Source organism: Numida meleagris, chromosome 10 (genome assembly GCF_002078875.1).
Source record: "Numida meleagris isolate 19003 breed g44 Domestic line chromosome 10, NumMel1.0, whole genome shotgun sequence".
Lineage (NCBI taxonomy): Eukaryota > Metazoa > Chordata > Aves > Galliformes > Numididae > Numida > Numida meleagris.
This window is the reverse complement of record NC_034418.1, coordinates 18,863,117-18,883,608: the sequence shown is the minus strand read 5'-3', so window position 1 is coordinate 18,883,608 and position 20,492 is coordinate 18,863,117. Positions and strand designations below refer to the sequence as shown.

Sequence of the window (20,492 nt, the reverse complement as noted above, 5' to 3'; positions counted from 1 at the left end):
GCAGCGCCGCGAGAGGGCTCTGCTTCCGCTGCAGCTCGCGGAGAAGAGCGGGCGTCGGCAGAAGCGGCGAAGCGCTGTGAGATGCTGAAGAGCACCGCAAAACTGCGGGCTTCGCCCAGAAAGCTGCCACGTGGGCAGAGAAATACGCCAAAAACAAACACGTGGGAAAAGCGTAGAAATAAAGGCTATCATATAGTGCTTTTCTAAGAGTACAACACAAGTCCGGAGGAGGCTCGGGGCAGACCTGGCAGCAGGCCGTGCCGGGCGGGGGGCGGCCTCTGCCCGCACGAACGGCGATGGGACGGGGGCACGGCCTCACGGCGCGCCAGGCAGGGTCGGGCTGGGGACTGGGAACAACTCCTCTCCAGCAGCGGGGAACGGCCGGTGCGGGCCTACCGCGGGCAGCTCACACTTGGCCGATGAGATTGCCTTCTAATAAAAACCGACTACTCGGGGAGAACGCGGGAGCTGAGCCCATATCGCTTAGTTTCCTCACGAGCGGCCTCGGAGCCGGACGGGCCTGGGGGGCGCGGTGCAACGCAGGAGGTGCCGCCACAGCTCCATGCGGCCATACCGCTCCCCGACCCCGCCACCAAGAAACGGCCCTAGGGCCACCCCACCTCCAGCAGAGACCCCCTCAAAACCCCCCCAAGCCGAAGCCCGCCCGCTCCGCCTACCTCCCTCCCCTCCAGGCCCGCCCCTTACCTCACGCTGAGTAACGCCACTTCCCCAAGATGGCGCCGCACCGCCAGCTGCACCACGCCGCACCTCCCCAAGATGGCGGCGCCCTCACAGAGCGGGCCCGCCTCCCGCCGACCTTTTCAAGATGGCGGCGCCCTCACAGAGCGGGCCCGCCTCCCGCCGACCTTTTCAAGATGGCGGCTTGGCCCCGCCCCGCCGCGGGGCAGGCTGGGAGTGGGGCCTGGCGGCGGGGAGCAGCCTGCGGCAGGCTGGGAGCGGGCTGACGGCGGAGCGGGGCCGGAGCGGGCCGGGCGGGGGGCGCCATGCCGGAGCTGGCGGTGGACCGCGTGGTGGTGCACCCGCTGGTGCTGCTCAGCGTCGTCGATCACTTCAACAGGTGGGGCCCGGCCGGCGGTGGGGCCGCGGCGCTGAGTCACGGGCCCGGGCCGCGCCGCGCTGAGAGGGACCCGGGGCTGCGGTGGGGCCGGGGCCTGGCGTGTGCTCGGGGCCGAAGCCCTGAGGCGGAGGGAGCGCGGCCCGGAGCGCGCGGGGGGGGGGTTCGTCCTCGGGAGGAGGAAAATGGGTGCTCGGACGGCACCGGGCCGCGGATGGGCCCCTCACGGCGCGGGGGGAGGGCCTCGAACCCGCTGCAGTTTGTGCCTCAGCTACGGAGTGGGACCCTCTGACCGGCGGCGTTAGTGCGGAAATACGGCATCTCGCGAGGCAGCGCCGTGTCACCGACACCTCTGCTGTTGTGCCGCCTCTCGTGCGGGCACGGGGCAGCGCGCAGCTCGCCCGCTCCACACCCCACGCTGCGCGCGGAGGGGACGCTGCGCTGATCCCCATTTTGTGCCGCTGTGCCTTCCTCAGCTCCGTGTCACGCGCCGAGCGTTACTGCATGCCGGGCTTTGGTCCTGAGGGCGCTCAGTCACCTTTTGTAAGAGTAAAGCAATAATCAGTAACCAAAAATCACAGCGCCCCTTCTGTTCTGCCACTGCATGTGGTGCTTGACGTGCCCGTTGCAGAAGGAGCCGCCGCTCCCTGGATAGCTGCAGCCGGGGCTCTGGCGCGGGCGCTGACGGCCTTTTCCCTTCAGAATAGGAAAGGTTGGGAACCAGAAGCGCGTGGTGGGCGTGCTGCTGGGCTCCTGGCAGAAGAAGATCCTGGATGTGTCCAACAGCTTTGCAGGTGAGTTGGGTGGCCGATCCCCATTAAAACACGATTTAGTGGCTGCACTGCATGTTTAATCACTAAGCCGCCCTGCCAGGTTGCAGGTCCTCTTGTGCAGACCAGCCTGTATCAAAATCTGGGGAACTTCTGTTTTAGGAGAGGTTGGACTGGGCGATCTCCAGAGGTCCCTTCCAACCCCTGTGATTCTGTGAAACTTAAGTGCTAGCTGCCCGCTGTCAGAAATGCCCCATTGGAGCCTGTCTCGTCCTGCAGCCTGCCTGCAGCACTGTGCAGTGTGCCATGTTCCGGCAGCAGGTGTAAACTTTTTTTTGAAGTGCCGCTGAATGTTTTGCTGCGTTGGACGTGCTGACCTCTGCTGAGCGCTCCGTGTCTCAGCTTGTGGAACAGCTCAGTGCTCATGTGGCTGTTACCGCTTATGGAAAGATATAACGTGTATTTCAGCTTTGCTTTTCCTCAGATTTTGTCCAGTTAAAGCACTCCTTCCTCCTTTAAGCGTGTTGTTAATGGTGTTGAAACCATTTCCTCTTACATACTTCCATGTGATATCAGGAGTAATTTTTGAATGCATGGCTCTCACTAACCCGTCTGTGTTACTTACATCATTTCCTCCCCAGTGGGACTGCTCTGTGACAAAGCAGAAATATCTCCATTTATTTATGGAGTTTCACAGTTGTAAGGAGTTCTCCCACGTGAGGACTTTTTTTCTGTTTTTCTTTCCCAATTTTGGAGGATCTTTTTCCCTTTGAGTTGAAAAGAGGTTTGGGGTTTTCTTTGTACTGCTGACAGCCTTTCAACTTTGAAGCTTTAATATTCCTGTAAATTAAAATGCTGAGAACAGTCTGTTCTCAAAACCAGCAGTGTGTCCCTGTATACATGCTAACCGATGAAGCAACTCGTCCTTTACTCAAGGGTAAATAGTCCTTCTGTAAAGTGCCTCTTGGTGTTCTAGTAGTCTGTAAAAGCGTTGATGAAATGCATCCTGCAGTGAAAACTACTTTTGCTCTTTGTTGATCAACAAGCTGCGAAGTCTGCTGGGATCCTGTTTATCATATTAAATGTGTATGCGTACCATGCAGTTACTGTTGTACAAGGGAGAATTTCCCTCTGACGCTTTGATGTTGGCCACCAAGGATAACTTTCAGAATGCTGTGCATTTTATTCCTCAATTTTAAAACTGTTGGCAATTAGGAAAAAGAATTGCAGTGTAGTTTCACCTGTGCAGTGTAACATTGCAGAGCAGTTGAAACTGATTAAGATCCAATTGCCTTTAGCAGCCAGAGCTGTCCTAAAACATGGTGTTTCTATCAATATTTTCAGTCAGGAAATTGATTCCTTAAATATTGACATTTTTTTTTCCAGTACCTTTTGATGAGGACGACAAGGATGATACTGTGTGGTTTCTAGACCACGACTATCTGGAGAACATGTATGGAATGTTTAAGAAGGTCAACGGTAAGTTTAGGTTGCCTTGCAGACATGGATACGCTCCTAGAAACTTTTAAAACTTTGTCCACATGAAAAAGTGCATTCATAGCTAAGTAGGAAATTATGTGCCCAGGTAAGAAGCCTCTCCACACTAATTCCTCACGTGGCTTCACTTTTGCTAATGGTTTTCCATGGATTAATTTGTGCAAGTAGTTTGTGTTCTTCACGCGTTCATTCATACCTAATTAATTTTCCTAAGTCTCCTGACAGCTCCGTACCTTCAGAATCAGTTAGATTTCAAAAATGCCATTATTTCTAAAGAATTAGAAATGTTTCTCTTCTATAACTTCTATACAGATTTGCCCTGAAATTGCTTTTTTATGAACAAAAGAACGTTTTGGTTTTTTGTAATATTTACAAGTATTACAAACTCATGTTTTCAGTAATAATTCTATTACTCTTCACTACTTCATTTAAGACATTAGAGCTGAATGTTCAGTCATAACTTCAATTCCCATTAATTTTTTTAGCCCTGGGAACAACTTGAAACGTTTGTGACATTTGTGAAACAGTTCCTGTTCCTAGAATTTTTGTATCCTTAGATGTTAGAGTTGCAAGTTGACAGATCGCTGTATTATATGAAACACTGCATTATATGAAATAGTCTAGTTTAATTAAGAACCCTGGAGTACAGTTCTGTCTGTAAAGTAAGATGTCTTCATCACAAGCCACGTCATTGTCTTGCCTCCCCTGATTCATTTTCCCCTGCCTTACATTCATCTTCTGCATGCGTCAGATTGCTCATTTGCTAATTCAGTCTCCGCCCAAATACTTTTGTCATTGTCTTGTTATACAGTTCTGATTTAGAATCCTTTCTGGTTTTGCTCAGCTAGAGAAAGAATAGTTGGTTGGTACCACACAGGCCCTAAACTGCACAAGAATGACATTGCTATCAATGAACTGATGAAAAGATACTGTCCAAACTCGGTAAGTACTGCGCTCTGTTTGTTTGTTTTTCTCTCCCTAAATGGAAGACCTGGGAATCCTTGGCCCCTACCTTTGTAATTGTTGATACAACTTGTTAAAAATCTCACCGCACAGTATTTTAAACAGCTGTAGATGTCTTATTTCAATGATTGGAGTTCACACCTCTGTATAGCCTATAGCGTGAAGGTATTTTGTTCCAGTCCTTGAAAAAAACCTGGTTTTCTGTAATGTTTTGGGTTTTTTTCCATAGGTGTTGGTGATTATTGATGTGAAACCAAAGGACCTGGGACTGCCCACAGAAGCTTATATTTCAGTTGAAGAAGTTCACGATGTGAGCACTTATGGTTTTTCTGTGCCTTCCTAGGAAAAGGGTTTCCACTGAAAGATGAGTGTTAGAATGCCTGTATTTTCAAAAGGATACTCAGCCCATGGCACTCATATGCCCTCTGCATAGGTGATGTTGCATTCACTGGTGAGGGCCTGTGTACTTCAGTCCCCTGATACTTTTTGCCCTAATTTGTCCCATTGCCTTTTCCTGATTCTGTCATGCAAAACGAGACTCAGTTCATCTTACGCTTCGGCACTGTTCACATTGCCCCTGTTTGCGGGTGAGCCGTCTGTACTGGCCAGCCCGTCTCTTTGTACCGGCAGTCAGCCGTGTGCTCAGCCTAACCCCGTCTCCTTGTGTTTGTGCACCTCAAAGGATGGCACTCCAACCTCCAAGACGTTCGAGCATGTGACTAGTGAGATCGGAGCTGAGGAGGCAGAGGAAGTTGGTGTTGAACACTTGTTACGGTAAACACCTTTAAGATGAGAGCTTTCTTGTGAGACTTGCACAGCAGAGAACGTGGTCCATCTGGCATCTCCCAGTGCCAGCTTCCTGGAGGAAATGCAGAGCTTGTGAAACATGCTGCTTACGTTCTAAACAAGTGTGTTCACTTAGCATGTCTTGCTTGGCGTGTTCAGTCATTGCTAGTGACAAGTGTAACTGCCCACTGAAACTCCATCAAATGATGACAGCTACATTGTCATCATTTCAAAGCTTTGGAATATCGTGGTTTGGAACCATCTCAGCCCCTACAAACCTCACAGAGCAGGGCTGAGTGGGAGCATGGCTGCTGGAGCTGCAGCTGACGAACTGGCAAAGCTTGCCAGCCAGGAAAAGAGCAGTCACCTCATACAGACTGCACAGCCTTTTCACCTGCTGGAAATCCTGTGGGCTTCTTTCTTTCTATCCCTCTAACTGGCGTTATTACTACTATTCCAAAGACAGCATTTCTGCACAAAAGCATACAGCAATGACCTATTTTAGATGCGCTTTCTAATGTAAATCAGTTTGATCTCATTCTTTGACTTGAAGTGTTCTGTTTAGTTGTGCTTCATCTGTTCTTGCAATTGCTGTTCTTTTTAAACAGGAAGGACCTCTTAGTGAATATGCACAGCTTGATGATGAATATACAGCAAACATTCTAATGTCGAATCTTTGTTATGCATGTTTCAGAGACATCAAGGATACCACGGTGGGCACTCTGTCCCAGCGGATCACAAATCAGGTCCATGGCTTGAAGGGACTGAACTCCAAGCTTCTGGACATCAGGAGCTACCTCGAGAAAGTAGCCATGGGCAAGCTACCCATCAATCACCAGATCATTTACCACCTTCAGGATGTCTTCAACCTGCTACCGGACGTCAATCTGCAAGAATTCGTCAAGGCCTTTTACCTGAAGACCAATGACCAGATGGTGGTAGTTTACCTGGCTTCTCTTATCCGCTCGGTGGTTGCCCTGCACAACCTTATCAACAACAAGATTGCCAACAGGGATGCAGAGAAGAAAGAAGGACAGGAAAAAGAAGAGAGTAAAAAGGAGAGGAAAGATGAGAAGGAGAAAGACAAGGAGAAGAGTGATGTCAAGAAAGAGGAGAAAAAAGAGAAAAAGTAAAATGTGTAGTTTTTTTATTTGTAAATTAAAAAATCTTGTAAACTAAGTCACTTTGCTGTTGCGTTCTTTTCCTTTGTAATGATCAGTGCTCTGCTCAGCACAGCGTTTTGCTGCTGTGATACTCTGTTGCATTCGTTAGAACACGGCTGTATGGATGGACTCAAAGGGGCAGGTGCTGCCCCAAACAGAGTGTTGCTGCAGTTGGGTGCTGTGCTCTGGCTGTTGCTGGTAGAATATGGGATACATCCAGCGTGGGCTGAGCTGTATCAGGGCCTGGGGCCAGGAAACAGCAATGCACCCTGAGAAATGAATTTCTGGGGGTGGGCTGTGCCATACTGGCAGCAATTTCCCACAGTGCAGCTCAAGTATAGTCTATTAAAGAAATAATAACCCGTCGCAAGAGCTGCTGAAAAGCAAAGTGATGACAAAATTACAGGATGCTGGCTGGCCCCTGGTGGTATGAATAGCAGGCTTATTCAGTTCTGTTGTGTTGGATTTTATTTTTTTTTTTTAACCAAAAGCTACAATTCCCAGGGATGCTGTTCTCATGTGCCTGACTTCCATTGCTGCCTCACAGCTGTCAGCACTGTGCCCAAGCACCACACAGCATGACATCATCCAAGCCCCAGTGGCACCACATTCCCATGAGGGTGGTGCTGCTGTACTGGTGCCAGTCATGCCCACCCCTCCCGCCCTGGTTGCAGCCCACTAATTACAGGGGAGGTGTTCATCATGGCACCCAGCTGTGGGCACACAGCCACAGCACCATTGCCAGCCAACCATCCCAGAGCCATTTTTAACTAAGCATGATTACAGGCTGAGGGAGGCAGGCAGGCACTGTGCCCAGCCAGACCCCCGACACAAGGAAGGCACCTCCGTGTGTGCACAGAAAAACAGAACAGAACAGATGTATGCATGTATGGAAACGAACCTCGGGGCCAGCTCCAAGCACAGCCCCCCCCATGCTCCTGAAACAGGGGCATGGAGAGTACCCCATGTAGCCCCCGGAGCAGCATTACTCAGATCCTGTACCCAAACCTCCAGCCCCATCCCCAGGCAGAGCAGGGGGCTGTCCCTGCACTGTGACACCAGCCAGGGACACGCACCGCGGCAGCTGCTTGTCTTTTATTGCACAAGAAATCGGCATCACTGAGGCAGGATGGTGCAGTACAAAACGCTCCAGTTACTGGTCAGAAGCTATTGCAGAGCTTTGTATCCATGGTTTCATTTATGTACAGATATACACACACCAATGCTTGCTCACTGAGGCCCTGTCCTAGAGCCACAGCTGGGACACCACGGCCCTTCACCCCGGGTACAACAGGACCATGGGCAGGGCCTGATCCTGCCCTTATCACAGCTCTAGAAGCTCCTGGCACAGCACAGAGGGTGAGGGCTGCTCCAGGATGGGGGTGGTTGAGCCTCGCACAAGCTGCAGAGCACCAGCTCCCAGCGCTTGCTTTAAATACTAAGCAGCACAGGCCTGCACTGCACACTGGCAACTCAAAACACAGCAGCAAGGTGGAGCACGGTGCCAGGCCCAGCCCTGCCTGCACCCTGCAGCCCCCACTGTAGGTACCCTGGTACTTTGCTGGGAGCAAGATAGGGCCCAAACACATATCTTTATGAGCACCTGAGTCAGCTCAAGAGCCACTTCTCATCCTCACTGTATCTTCGGAAACGCCACAGGAAGGCTGAAAAAATGAGAGGGGGGACAGCCTACACCTAAACCAGATCTCACTTAACTAAGTCTGGGAAAAGCCCCAGCCTGGCTCCTTAAGTCAGGGCTGGGGAACATCAGTGGCTCTGTGCCACAGGGGGAAGGGCTGGGTACTGCTACAGGGAGAGGGGCAAAACAAACTGCAGAGAACACTGGGGTTTGGCTTCAGCGCATCAGGCAGAAGCTGCTCACATCCATTTCCAGGTGCACAGCGGTTTCCCGCCCCTCTCCAAGCACGGACAACCCCATGAACACGGAGCAGCCTCTAGGACAGGGAGCGCAGCCCACAGCCCCATGCAGGACCCATGTCCCCCAGTGTCCAGCAAGGGGACGGGAGCTGTGGTGCACACTGCGTGCCCAAGGCTGGGCTTGGCCCTTCCTCAGTCCCAGGCTGAGCAGGGCCGGGCTTTTGCCCCCACCTCCCCATCCCAACTTCAGTTTGGGTTGGGAGAAACGCGTGGATGCTTCCCCAGGGCTGTGTGTGCAGACCTTGCACAGGAACAAGAGAAGAGAGTCCGCACTGCTCGCACCATCCTGCAGGCAGCAGTGCTGCAGGCACCACTGGAGCCGCTGGGAGAGCAGCAGGGCTCCATCACTCCTGGCCAAAGCCTTCTGTCTCCTCAATGGCATACAGCAGCTTCTCCTTCAGCTGTTCGTAGCTCTTGTAGGGAGGCAGATCCAAGCGGTTAAAGCTGGTGAGATAGGGCGCTGTGAGCAGAGCAGGGAGCCCAGTGCTGCTGCTGCCCTGCTCCCCACCGCAGGGTCCCCTCCCATGGGTCCCCCCTTGGCAGCTCTGTCCCATGGAAGGAGGGTATACGGAGAGCCAGGGCCCCATGTAGCCCCACAGGGACACCAGCAGCTGTCCCCGTGTGCCCCACACAGCAGCCACTCACCATGTATGGCTCCGAGGCAGCCACGTCTCTTTGCCAACTTTATCGATGCAGAATTTCTGAGGCCCATTGCTGCCTGTAAATGACAAGCAGAGCAGATCTCATTACATGATCAGGAGGTGGAAAAGAACTCTGACCAGGCCCTACAGCCAGCAGACTGCCTCAGCCCTACAAACCTACAGCACGTGGGGGCACAAACACCCAGAGCTGTACCCAGAGCCTGTTCTGAGCCTTTTACAGAGAGGATGTGCATCCAAAGGAAAAGCAGAACACAGTGTTTCCCAGAGCATGCAGTGACGCAGCGCAGAGTGCAAGCCAGGTGGCTCAGCTGCAAGCGCTGAAATGCACACCTGCAGAGTTACAGGACTGAGCAGTCTGCCCACACGCTGCCAGGGACCTGGCTCAGGAGGTCTGAGTCACTGAGGCTGCTTTTAACAAATGGTTAACCCTGGGCAGGCTTCAGGGGGATGGAAAAAGGCTGATATGGCAGTAAGGATAACTGAATGGGTTAAGTTAGCTGGTACACATCAGTTCCAGGAAAACAGTGGACAGGCTGCTATGGGCCCCTAAAAGCAGCAAATTAAAGGGCAGGCATAGAGTAATGCCACACTATGGTTTTCCAGAAAAGGGGTTTCATAGCACAAAAAATTAAATAAAAAGCAGAATCATAGAATTGCAGGGGTTGGAAGGGACCTCAAGAGATCACCAAGTCCAACTCCCCTGCTAAAGCAGGTTCCCTAGAATAGGTCACTCAAGGTAGGCATCCAGACGGGTCTTGAATATCTCCACAGAAGGAGACTCTACAACCTCTCTGAGCAATCTGTTCTGGTGCTCTGTCACCCTTACTGTAAAGACGTTCAAAAAACACTCAAATCTCATTCAAAATGAGATTACAAACTGAGCTGACAAAGTTAACTCCAGTGGCACAGCTCATGGCCAAGGAATTTGTCTTCAGTACAGCACTAACCAAGCGCACTGCCTCACTCAGATGTCATTGCAGCTGCATCACTGCAATGGGAACGTGAACACCTGGCCATAGTGACCAGAGCCAGCTATGGCCACTGTCTCCCTCCCTGCCCAACCTTAGGGTGGCCACACACCGATGAGCTCCGCGAAGCCCCCGACAGGCAGGCGGCACGTCCCAGTCACAAACTGCAGCAGGCGGATCCTCTTCTCATTGTCCATCTCCTTCACCACCTGCAAGCACAGGGAAGAGGATCCCCATCACCAAACGGCCTCGGGCAGTGCCCGGCCCTGAGCATGGCACATGAAGGCTCTGGGGCTCACCTGCCAGAACCACTGGATCTGTTTGCTGTTCTTGGTGTAGTGCCGGTAGATGGTGTTCTTCTGCCAATCATTCATGTCAATCTCCTGCATGCCGCACAGCATCAGCTGCAGACAGAGGACAGTCAGGGGGACGGCAATACAGCCCCATGCCCACACTTCACAGCACTGACTCCTTTGGGGCTGTGTAAGGCACAAGCTTGAACAACAGAGGTGTACAAGGGAATTCCTCGCCTCTGATGAGAAGTTGTCACCAAGAGACCCAACATGCGGCCCTGCAGCCGCTGCTGCCTCGAGTGGGCACACCTCTGAGCTGATGGGTGAAATCAGAGGCCAGGGGCTGAGCAGAGCCCACGCACTCCATGGGCATCGCAATGCCATCACCAGACCTGCCTGGGGCAGGCCCCGCTCACCTCCAGCTCCTTCTCATCAAAGTACCGCAGCCACTCGAGTGGCACCACTTCGTTGAAGCCGTCCAGGAATGCCTTGGTTTGCTCCTCCACACCCCGTGTGAACCTCCAGTCTGTCAGCAGCCTGTGAAGGCAGACAGGGGTCCATGGATGGCACTGGGGCCCTCCTCACCATCTTTTTCAGCCTTCATGATTCCACGATTCCCTCCCACTGCTTCCCAGCCCACAAGCAGCAGAAGGCTCTGAGTATGGAGCAGTCGCCATCAGATGACTGCCAGTAGCACCACGGTGGCCCCAGCAGCCCCGCAATGTACAGGCTGGCAAGCAGCGTGGGACGAGGCGAGGAGTTGCACCCTCTCTCCCCTCTCCTCTTCCCTGAGAGCCCTGGCAGCCACCCAGACCACAGGCAGCCAGACCGCAGTGCAGCACAGCGCCAGCCCGGACTTGTCAAAGCCACGTAGCCAAGGAGTGGCCACGTCCCCGGCCCCGTGCTCCAACCCAGCACTGCCCCAAAGCCAGGTGCCCAATGAGGCATCAGGACTGGACTCACATGATGTACTCCTCCTTGTTCTCCTCTGTCACCCGGATGCTCTCGCCGCCCTCCTTTAGCTCATGGGTGGTCACCTTGCCCAGGATCTCCATGTCCTGGATGAAGTAGAGCTCCAGGCCACACTCCTCCAGGCTGTTCTCCCTGCAGAGGGCACCAGGACATGACAGGCCACAGGGGGAGCTCCGCCGCCCCCGCACAGCCCCGGGGCATGAGGCACTCACTTGGTCCAGATGATGGAGTTGTAGAACTCTGGGTCGATGGATTCCAGGTCCTTCAGCGTGGGCCGCTTGTTCAGCATCCTCTTGTAGAAGGGCAGCGTGAAGCCGGTGTCAATGAACTTCCCATGGTACAGAGCCTACAGGGCGTGGAGACGGGGGGTTAGGGGGACCAGGACGCGCTCCCTGCAGACCAGGGCTGGAAACACAGCATGGAACTCACAACCCCTTCCCCTCCCCACCATGAATTCCACTGCATCTCCTTCTCCCCTCACAGCTCTATTAAGAGCACTTGTTTAAACAGAGCTCTGCCGTGGCTTCCCTGAATCCCTGGCTTCCAGGAGCCCCAAGGCAAAGGCAGCCAAAAATAATGCAGACGCTTGTCTAGAACAGCCCAGCGGTGAGTAATAGTCTGGAGTTTTATTGGGATCCTGCAAAGCGCGGGGCAGGGCAGGGGGACCTGGGCAGGGCGCAGCACTTTGGGCAGACCCTGCCCCATCCAGGACCACTGCAGCCCCGCGCCCACCAGGCCCTGGGGAGGGTGAGAACAACAGGAGGAGTGGGGCAGGGGCAGCTGGAAAACCTCACACTGCTGGGGCTAAAAACAGCCCCGGAGCTGCAGAGTTGATAGCACCGGGGTGGCAGCCAACGGCTTGGAAGCACAGCCCCAGCAAACTGGGACCCCAGCCTCACGGCCAGCCCCAGCCCTTCGATGCGTCACCTCATGCTGCCACGGCCACATTCCTGCGGGCACACACTGAGCAAGAAGGTGCTCAGTGGCGGCGATCCTGCCGAGCAGAGCTCCCTGGCCCCAGGCTCTTACCATGGCAATGAAGCGGCCGATGAAGCGGAAGTAGGTGAGGTGGTCAGGGTTGATGGAGGAGGCGGGGTTGATCTGCAGGCAGTAGTTGTTCTTGCCGGCATACTCAAAGAGGCAGTACATGGGGTTGAGCACCTCGTGGGACAGGAGGAAGAACCACTCCCTGGGCGAGAGGAAGGGGACAGTGGTGAGCAGACATCAGCACCTGGGGCTGCCAGGGGAGGCTTCATCCCAGCAGAGGGGACAGGCCCAAGTCCCTGGAGCACAGTCAGTGCCCGGCTACTCGGGGTGCAGGGCAAGCACTGAGCCCTGGTGTGAGTATCAGGCAGCCCAAGACCCAGCCGCAAAGTGCCTTTGGAGACATCAGTAAGAGAAATCTAGCTGCATGAATCCAGGCCGTCAAACATGTGCACACATGCCCGTGCCCATGCACACAGTGCCCACAAGCACCAGCTATCCTCCTCCACAACCTCCCCCTGCCCCAATTTCCCACTTCAAGCAGTGCAGAACAGGCGCAGCCCTCACTCTGCTCCCCCGCCGCCGGCAGTCCTCAGACGCAGAGGCAGCCCCGGCATCCTGTCCGTGGTTCTACCCTGTGGTAGAACAGCATGACGTAACCTACCATAGGGTAAAACCACTGGCAGGACACAGAGAGATGCAGGCAGCAGGAGCCCTGCCCACAGTTGGCAGCAGCATCACTGGGAAGGAGGAGGTGGGGAGCACACTGCAGCACGCGTTCTGGGGCAGCAGAGGCAGTGCAAGCCCACCACTGAGCCTGACACCCAAGGCAAGCTGGCCGGGGAACACGGGGACAACGGACAGTGCCTCCAGCTGGAGGCGCATCTCAGTGCCATGCAGCACCATCCACCGGGTAGATGGTGGAAGCTGGCAGTACATTTGCCCTGGCCCACACTGACCATCCCAAGAAACACCAGCATCTGTCTGCAGGACAGGCTGCAGGGAGAGGAGGCAGCTCAGCCCATCACTGGTGGCCACTCTGCACTGAGGGCCGTTGGAGAGCCCAGCTATGCCCCCAGTCCTCACTGCACAAAGGATCAGGGAGTGCAATGCCTTCCCAAAACTCACACTTTTCTCACCTCCTCTGCCCAAGCAGGCACTGCAGGAGGACCAGGAACCCTGAGCCCTGCTACCAGAAGGCCCCATGCCATGGGGGGCTCACCCCACCCCACAGCAGGCATGTGGCCCCACGCTCACCTGGCAATGCCGCCATAGTCCAGGCCCTCCTCACCGCGCATGATGATGTAGAGGCGGCGCCGCAGGTCATAGGGCTTCATGTTCATGATCTACGGGGGGGAGGCAAAGAGCACGTCACCATGGGACACTCAAAGGGGGACAGCCTCGTGCTCCCCAGGGCTCTGCCGGCCGTGCACCCCCTCACCTGCTGGAAGGAGTCTTCAAAGAGAGTCTGTCGGGAAACGCTGATCTTCACATGGCTGGGCAAGGCATTTGACTGCAAGGCACAGACACGAGGCCGTGTGTGGGTTGGCATGGCAGCCCCGCATCACCAGCCCACCCACGAGCACCCCCAGCAGCCTTCAACCGCATTACTCACGTGGCAGAGGAAGCGGAACTGGTGGTACTTCCAGCGAAAGCTCCGGTCATACGCACCTGGTGATCCACCCTGCTTGCTCCTACAAAAGCAGCACCAAACTGGGCTCAGAGCACGGCTCCGGCACATGCTGCCATGCCCACGGGTGGGAACTGACCCCCACTGCATGCAGAGAGCTCTCCTCCATCAGAGCCAACACAAGGCCCTACACTCACCTACACCCAATGCTCAGCGTCCCTGCCACAAAGCCCCACTTCGCCCACCCTGCACTGTGACCATGCACGCAGATGAGCTGTGAACGACCGACCCGAGCCACAGCTCCAAGCACATACCCAGACTCAAATCCTGGCCGTGGGTCCTTGAAGGTGGTGGTGCGCGTGTTGTGGTCCACAAAGTAGCGCACGCCCTCATTGGTGTACTTCATCTCCCATCCAGGTGGCAGGGGTGGCTCCTGGATCATCCTGCAGGCAGAGATGGGGTCACCACGCTGCCACCTGGGGGCTCTCTCCCTGCTTCGTGTCGCTGCCCCTGGAGACTGCCTTGGACTTTTGCACCTCCAGCACCATGTTTTCCCTTCTGGCTCCCCATCCTGTGGGGCTCAGCACCCTCACTACCACGTTTCAGTGCTTGGAGCCCCACCACAAGCATCATCCTTGCTCTTCCCATGGGCTCCTACCCCTGCGTGCGAGGGTCTTCCCACTGCGTGGTCCGCGTGTTGTGGTTCACGTAATACACCCGCGCGTTGTCCTGTCTCTTCTCTAGGAGGAAACAGAGGGAAAGCGATAGCTGGAGCGCTGCGGGCACCAGTGTCCCAGGAACAGCCCTCCCTTCCCAGTGCTTCTCAGATCCCCCCTCTCCACCTGCACTACCACAGTGCATTTGGAAAAGGCATAATTACAAATAAAATAATTATTTTAAAAATTACTTTTTTTCCATGCACAGAAGCTGCAGTGCCTCTGGGGAAGGCCCAGTTCTCCAGGGCCTCCAGGGGCACCCTGCTGGGGGCATGACCCCACGGATGAACGGAGAACCGTGCCTGCACATGCACACACACACACCCCTCTCTGTTGCACACAGCCGTAAAACAAACACACTGCTCACACCAGCACCACTGCTGCCCAGAGCTCTGTGCCTGCTCTGCTTGCTGTGTCCCCATCACCACGTGTGCCCCCACTCCATGCTGCGAGGGACGCTCTGCACGCACTCTATGTCCCCTCCCTGTTCCCCCTGCTCGCTCTCAGGCTGTGGGAGGGGACATGGCGACGGGACATTCCTGTCCTCAGCCCTGCAGACGCACCAGGCATGGTGATGGGGTGCTTCAGAACTTCTGCTCTTGGCTCTGGCTGCCCCAGGGACCCCATCCATCTGCCCAGGTGCAGACACAGGAGCAGGGCATCCCCTCACAATCCAGCCCACACTCCCGCAGGGATGCCCCCCTCAGGAGAGGGGCCCTCTGCACTCTGCAAATGGCACTGGGTCCTTTAAAACATCCCGGCACCCCTCAGCATCCCGCAGCTCCCATTAGTGCCACCTTCATGTCACCAGACCCTCGCCACCCTCCCCAGCTCAGGTACACTGAGGTTCCCCCATGCTCTGGATGTGGCACAAGGACAACAGCAGCACTTGGGACATGGGGACAGGACTGCCAGCCTGCTGTGCCTGGGGGTAGGGCACCCCAGGGGCACTGCGTGGCAGCAGGCAGAGCTCGAGGGCTCGGGCTGAGTGAAGAGTTGGATCCCTGTTCTCTGCCCCAGTCCAAAGAACAACCACAAACACTTCTACATTCAGTAGCTGAGAGAGAGAGAGCTGGGAACTTCTCCAGGAAAAGAGAAAAAAGGCAGAAAAAAATGGGAAAAAAGCTGGATTTCAAATCAGAGATGGAGCTAACCATGGGCAGACAGCCCCGCATACAGCAGAGCACGGGGAGCACTGCGTCCACAGATGGGGCACACGCTGACACGGGACGGACACACAGATGCACAGAGCATCTCAAAAGCACCCGGGCGGGACAGGGCAGGGCGCAGGCAGATGAGAGGCTCTGTACTTACCCCAGCCAGGAGGAAGGGGGCCGAGAGGATCATTGTCGGACGGGGCGCCAGACGGCTAGAGACGAGAGAGGGCAAAACACAAAATAAAAAGCAGGGCCAGGACAGGCGAGAGCAGCGGGGCGCAGATGGAGGGGAGCCCACAGCCCTGTTTCCCACTCGCCTCCCATTGGCCCACAGATCCTAAAGTACTAAAAAAAAAAAAAAAAAAAAATTATAATAAAAAAAAACCAACAAAACAAAACACTTGCACACTCAGGGGGTGTTAAAAAAAAAAAAAGGGGGAAAAAAAGCACAACCTAAACAGCGGCTGGGGGGCAGCGCGGAGAGCAGCAGGACCGCGTCGCAGCTCCAGATGTGCACGGCCGCTCGGCTCCCGCTGGCCCGAGTGGCTCTCCCCAGCAGATACACCTCCAGCCTCCTCCAAGAACCACACACAAGAGGGAAAAAATATCGCAGGCCTTTCCAATGAAATCATTCCCACAAGCCCTGTCCACGCCCAGCGCTTCCTGGCGGGGCCCGCGCCCCCCTCCTCCCGGGCAGCGCGCAGGCCGGGATGCGCTCGCACTGAGGGCACATTCATGGCTGCGCAGACAGGCGGCTCCCGGCCCCCCCCGGCAGGTCGGGGCTGCACAAAGCACCTTTCTTGTGCCGGGCGGGCGGCCTCACCCAGCCTGAACTGGGGGGTGCCCCGGGCACTGCGCCCTGGTTTGCGTTAGCCCACAGCTCCAGGGACGGAGGCACAGGCCCGGCAGCCGGCGATTCAGGGCAGAAAGGGTCTGGAGATGACTTCAGGGTTCAGTAAGAAACGCGTTGTTATAAATAAGGCCTTTTCATCGCGCCTCTTGAAGCCCAGCCTCAAGAGAGGGGTCGGCACCCCACCCCCACACCTCCATGGGGACGGGGCACAGCCACAACTGGGGGTGTTGGGGTCCCCTGCCCATCCAGAATGGGTGCTGGTTCCCAGGGGCCAGCCCAGCGCCCTGGGGTGCACTGGGGCAGCCCACATCTCTTGGCTTCTCCCCTTGCACCAGGATGAGTACAGGAGAGGCCCTGGCACAGCACGGTGCACTGCTAGTAGCTCCCTCGCTCCCTGCCCAGAGAAGCAGCCGAGGCACATCGAGGGCTGTCACCTCACTGTGACTTAAAAATAACCAATTCAAACAAACAGGGTGGAGAGGCAAGAGCTCAGTGCAGGGCCCCGGGGAGCTGGCAGTCAGCAGCTCTACGACCCACAGCCCCCGAGAACGGCCCTGTGCCTGAGACCCCTCAATGCACACGGTGCCGCTCCCACGCAGCGTGCTGCGGAGGAACCCTGCTGCAGCACAGCCCTGAGAAGGCTCTGCACCGCCAGGAGGGCAAAGCGAAGCACAGAGTCCCAGTGGGGAGGGAGGCAGAGCAGGAGCCATCGCTGTTGGCAGGAGAAAGCTCAAAATGAGAAGTACAATCGTTTTATCAGGCTAAATTTGGAGCGTGAGTCCCTCCCTCTGCACTTCACAGAGCCCAGCCAGAGCGAGTCGCGCAGCGCTGGAGCGGCTCCAAAGGCGCCTGGCGGGGAAGCCAGCGGCAGGCTCACAGCCGAGCCTCAGCAGGAGCCCCCTCCTCTGCCCCTGCCCGCTGCACGCCGAGAGCACGGGGCCATGGAAGTGCGGCTCCCTCCATAGGGCCTGGAGGGACTGCCCAGCTGTGCAGGCAGCAATGCCCACGCCATGGGCACCCCGGGCACGCAGCTGCTGCCTCCTAGCCCCCGGCTCTCACCTGGTACAGGAATCTTTGGCTGAACTGCTGCATGGCTCCCTGCAGCTGGCTGCGCTGGGACTGCCACTGCTCGTAGTTGCGGACGTACTCGGCTGTGGGGCGCTGCCACGTGGTGGTGCGGGTGTTATGGTCCACGTAGTAATAGCGGCCTCTGGGGTCCACACGCTTTTCCCACCTGGAAACACCACAGGAAGATGTCACCACCTGTCATTGGGAAAAAGGCTCCCTGGGCACTTGCAGCCCTGTTTCAGTGCTTTTAGGGCTGGGTGCCCCCTTCTCTAAGGGATTCCACATTCTACTGGTGAGCACACCACCGCCCCACCTCCTCCAGCAGCCCTTCTGCTGCTGCTCAGAGCCCCAGCGCATGGCACCATGTTGCTGAACAGCCCTTCAGTTCAGGTGACGGGGAGTCTGGCACACCCCCACTGAGAGCACTGCAGCAGCAAAAGACAGCGGTGACAACCAGCACAGAAACAGGTTGCACCTCATGCTCAGCTCACACACTTCACAACTACTCAGTGCTAATGCTGTGTGAAGGCACAGGGGCTCAGAAACTCTCCATGGGATCAGCACCCTCCAGAAACACAGGTGAGAAAAGCAGCCTCCAAGGGAGGAACACTGAGCGCTGCGGTCTCCTCTGGGGACTGATTTCTCCTCTCACACTGACAGCACAGGCTGACCTCCCACACTTGCTCTCTGGCTCCTCTCCCAAGATTAAGCACTGCCCTCCAACACAAGGGCTCCACTCCCAGCTCCAGCTCAACTAAGTTCATGCTGGAAGGGTTCCTCAGCACAAGGTGAGCCCCATCATGAGGGCATACCGAAGCCTACTGGGACCTGGGGCAGCTCTGCTCAAAGTGAGCTAAGGCAGAGCTGCTGGGCACCACGACTGAGATGCAGTACACATGCCCCCTGGAAGGCTGGCACCTGGCAGAGGCAAGGCATCAAGCAAACACCTGCACTGGCACAAGCTGCCGAGAGAGCTGTGGGTGCCCATCCCTGGAGGTGTCCAAGGCCACGGATAGGGCTCTGGGCAGCCTGAGCTGGTGGGGGCACTGAGCCCACAGAACGAGGTAGGACTGAGGGCTGTGAGGTCCCTTCCAACCCAACCGTGCTGTGACTCTGTGATTCTAGGATAGGAGGGAAGGAGCACACCTGGGGCCCTCCCAAACCTGTCTCTTTCCTGAGAACAGACTCCCCCTAAACACCAGGCAGATTTTAAGCTGTTGGAGGACCAGCAAGCATCAGGGAGGGCTGCAGCAATAATAGCTCAGCTGAGGGCAGCGTGTGAGCACCGGGACCTGGAGCTCCCAGGACCGGTTTTGTATTTCACGCTCGCCGCTACGCTGGCTGTGAAGCACTGAGCTCCTTCCAGCCGTGAGCTAACCCAGCCCAGAGAACAGCAGCTTGGCTGCACTGACTTCTCTGTTTCTGGGGCACAGAGAGGAGGTGAGAACTCAACAAGCTTCTGGAAAATGCATGGACCCTGAGGGCTACACACAGCCTGCGTGACGTGAGGACTGTGTAATCCTGCAAACGAAAGGATGACCTCCCCCCAAATATAAGTTCTGCAAAGATCTTCCTGCAGGTTTTGCGGAGCTGTGCAGCACTGTGTGAGAACAAGCAGACACCAGGGCAGTGAGAACAGAGGCCCCTCTGAGCAGATGCGGTCCAGCTCCAGGCTTGGGGCATATGGTGTGTGTCTGTGTGTGCCCACCCAGAGCTCAGCCCTCCCACCTCATCCCACCTCACCATGCCACATGCCTGCCCCAAGCCCCTTACCCTGGCGGGAGCGGCCGTTCCCACGTGGTGGTCTTGTTGTTGTGGTCTACATAGTAGACTCTACCATTTGGCAGCTCCCGCTGCTCCCACCTGAAAGAAACAATCACAATTGGTACGGGCAGGCAGTGAGCCCAAACCCCAGCAGGGCAGAGCCCAAAGCCTGGCAGCAACCACAGCCCACTGCTCTCCATGCCTGCCCTGCACAGCTCCAGCATTGGGCAGAGCAACTCCAGCAGGAGACATGGAAGAACCTGTGCTAACCCAGGGCTATGCAGAAGGGCTCAGCTGGAACGAGTATCAGGGACCCAGCACTACCCAGACAACATGTTAGCCCGTATGGGCACCCCAGGGACCAGTGGGCCATGAGTAATTAACCATCAACTTATTACAGAGGGTTGCATCTGGTGGGTTAGTAACCTGCCTCCTCACACTGCTTAGCTACAGAAGTTTAAGCTTTCCTTAAAGCAAAGTATGACAGCAGGTCCACACAGCAGCTCTTTGGCTTGCTGGATACAGAGCAGGGCAGAGGTGCTGCAGCAGGCTGTGTGCTGATGACAGGCATCACTGGGAGCATAGATCCCTGACTTCCTGCAGAAAGTAGGTCAGTGTAATACTTCACTCAGGTGCAGCTTTATGTCCCATCTGTCTTTGTTTGTTTTTTTCTCATATATCTTTAAAGGAGAACCTTCAAGTTTGGGCTGGGGCTGTGTTTTCCCGGCAGCCCCACTGCTGCTGGACACCATGGGGACGCAGTCCCCCACGGAACCCAGTGCCGTGGGGTGGCCCAATCCTGTGCAGCACTGCGGCCGTTCCTCACCTCCATTCATTCATTCATGGAAGTTTACGCTTTGGCAAACACGGAGCCTCTGTGCAGCACCACGCTTTGTCAGCTCTTACTCTGCAGCACGCAGCTACTGACAGATCAAGTGTTCTCCTGCCACGCTTCTGCTCCCACAGGTCTCCCTCCCAATTCAATCTTCAGCCTCAATTAATCATCACTAGAAGCCCCAGGAAATTAACCTACTCACTTCTGTTGTGCTGGCAGCTGAAATGACATGGGCTGGCACGGCCACGCAGCACTCTGCGAAGGTGCTCCAAGCACCAGCCCCCATCGTCTGCAGCACCCTTGTTTTCCCCAAGCCCCCAGGGTAAGACATAAGCCTGGAGCCACACGCACCATGACCACAGGTCTGTGCGTGGCACAGCTGTGCCACCACTCTGAGA

General features: G+C 55.8%; 2 protein-coding genes across 4 annotated transcripts in view; one reads left to right on the top strand and one right to left on the bottom strand.

Annotated features, from left to right (window-relative positions):
* PSMD7 (proteasome 26S subunit, non-ATPase 7) lies at positions 897-6,246 on the top strand. The gene is made up of 7 exons (XM_021408194.1): positions 897-1,078; positions 1,778-1,869; positions 3,232-3,324; positions 4,187-4,284; positions 4,535-4,615; positions 4,988-5,079; positions 5,786-6,246. The coding sequence occupies exons 1-7, from the start codon at positions 1,005-1,007 to the stop codon at positions 6,222-6,224; spliced, it is 969 nt and encodes a 322-aa protein (XP_021263869.1). The 5' UTR covers positions 897-1,004; the 3' UTR covers positions 6,225-6,246.
* The window catches only part of WWP2 (WW domain containing E3 ubiquitin protein ligase 2), a 32,178-nt gene continuing 19,017 nt past the window's right edge, over positions 7,332-20,492 (bottom strand). For 2 of the 3 annotated variants that reach the window (XM_021408164.1, XM_021408166.1), the window contains exons 9-24: positions 19,269-19,358; positions 17,487-17,661; positions 15,732-15,786; positions 14,360-14,441; positions 14,016-14,144; positions 13,687-13,765; positions 13,513-13,584; positions 13,329-13,417; positions 12,117-12,276; positions 11,300-11,433; positions 11,079-11,219; positions 10,532-10,652; positions 10,122-10,226; positions 9,935-10,031; positions 8,838-8,910; positions 7,332-8,636 (exon numbers count right to left, since the gene is read on the bottom strand). In XM_021408164.1, the coding sequence (XP_021263839.1) occupies positions 8,537-8,636; positions 8,838-8,910; positions 9,935-10,031; positions 10,122-10,226; positions 10,532-10,652; positions 11,079-11,219; positions 11,300-11,433; positions 12,117-12,276; positions 13,329-13,417; positions 13,513-13,584; positions 13,687-13,765; positions 14,016-14,144; positions 14,360-14,441; positions 15,732-15,786; positions 17,487-17,661; positions 19,269-19,358 (1,702 nt within the window). In that variant the 3' untranslated portion in view covers positions 7,332-8,536. Of the gene's footprint in view, positions 8,653-8,837; positions 8,911-9,934; positions 10,032-10,121; positions 10,227-10,531; positions 10,653-11,078; positions 11,220-11,299; positions 11,434-12,116; positions 12,277-13,328; positions 13,418-13,512; positions 13,585-13,686; positions 13,766-14,015; positions 14,145-14,359; positions 14,442-15,731; positions 15,787-17,486; positions 17,662-19,268; positions 19,359-20,492 lie in introns of all 3 variants that reach the window. The other variant, XM_021408165.1, reaches the window with a different exon arrangement.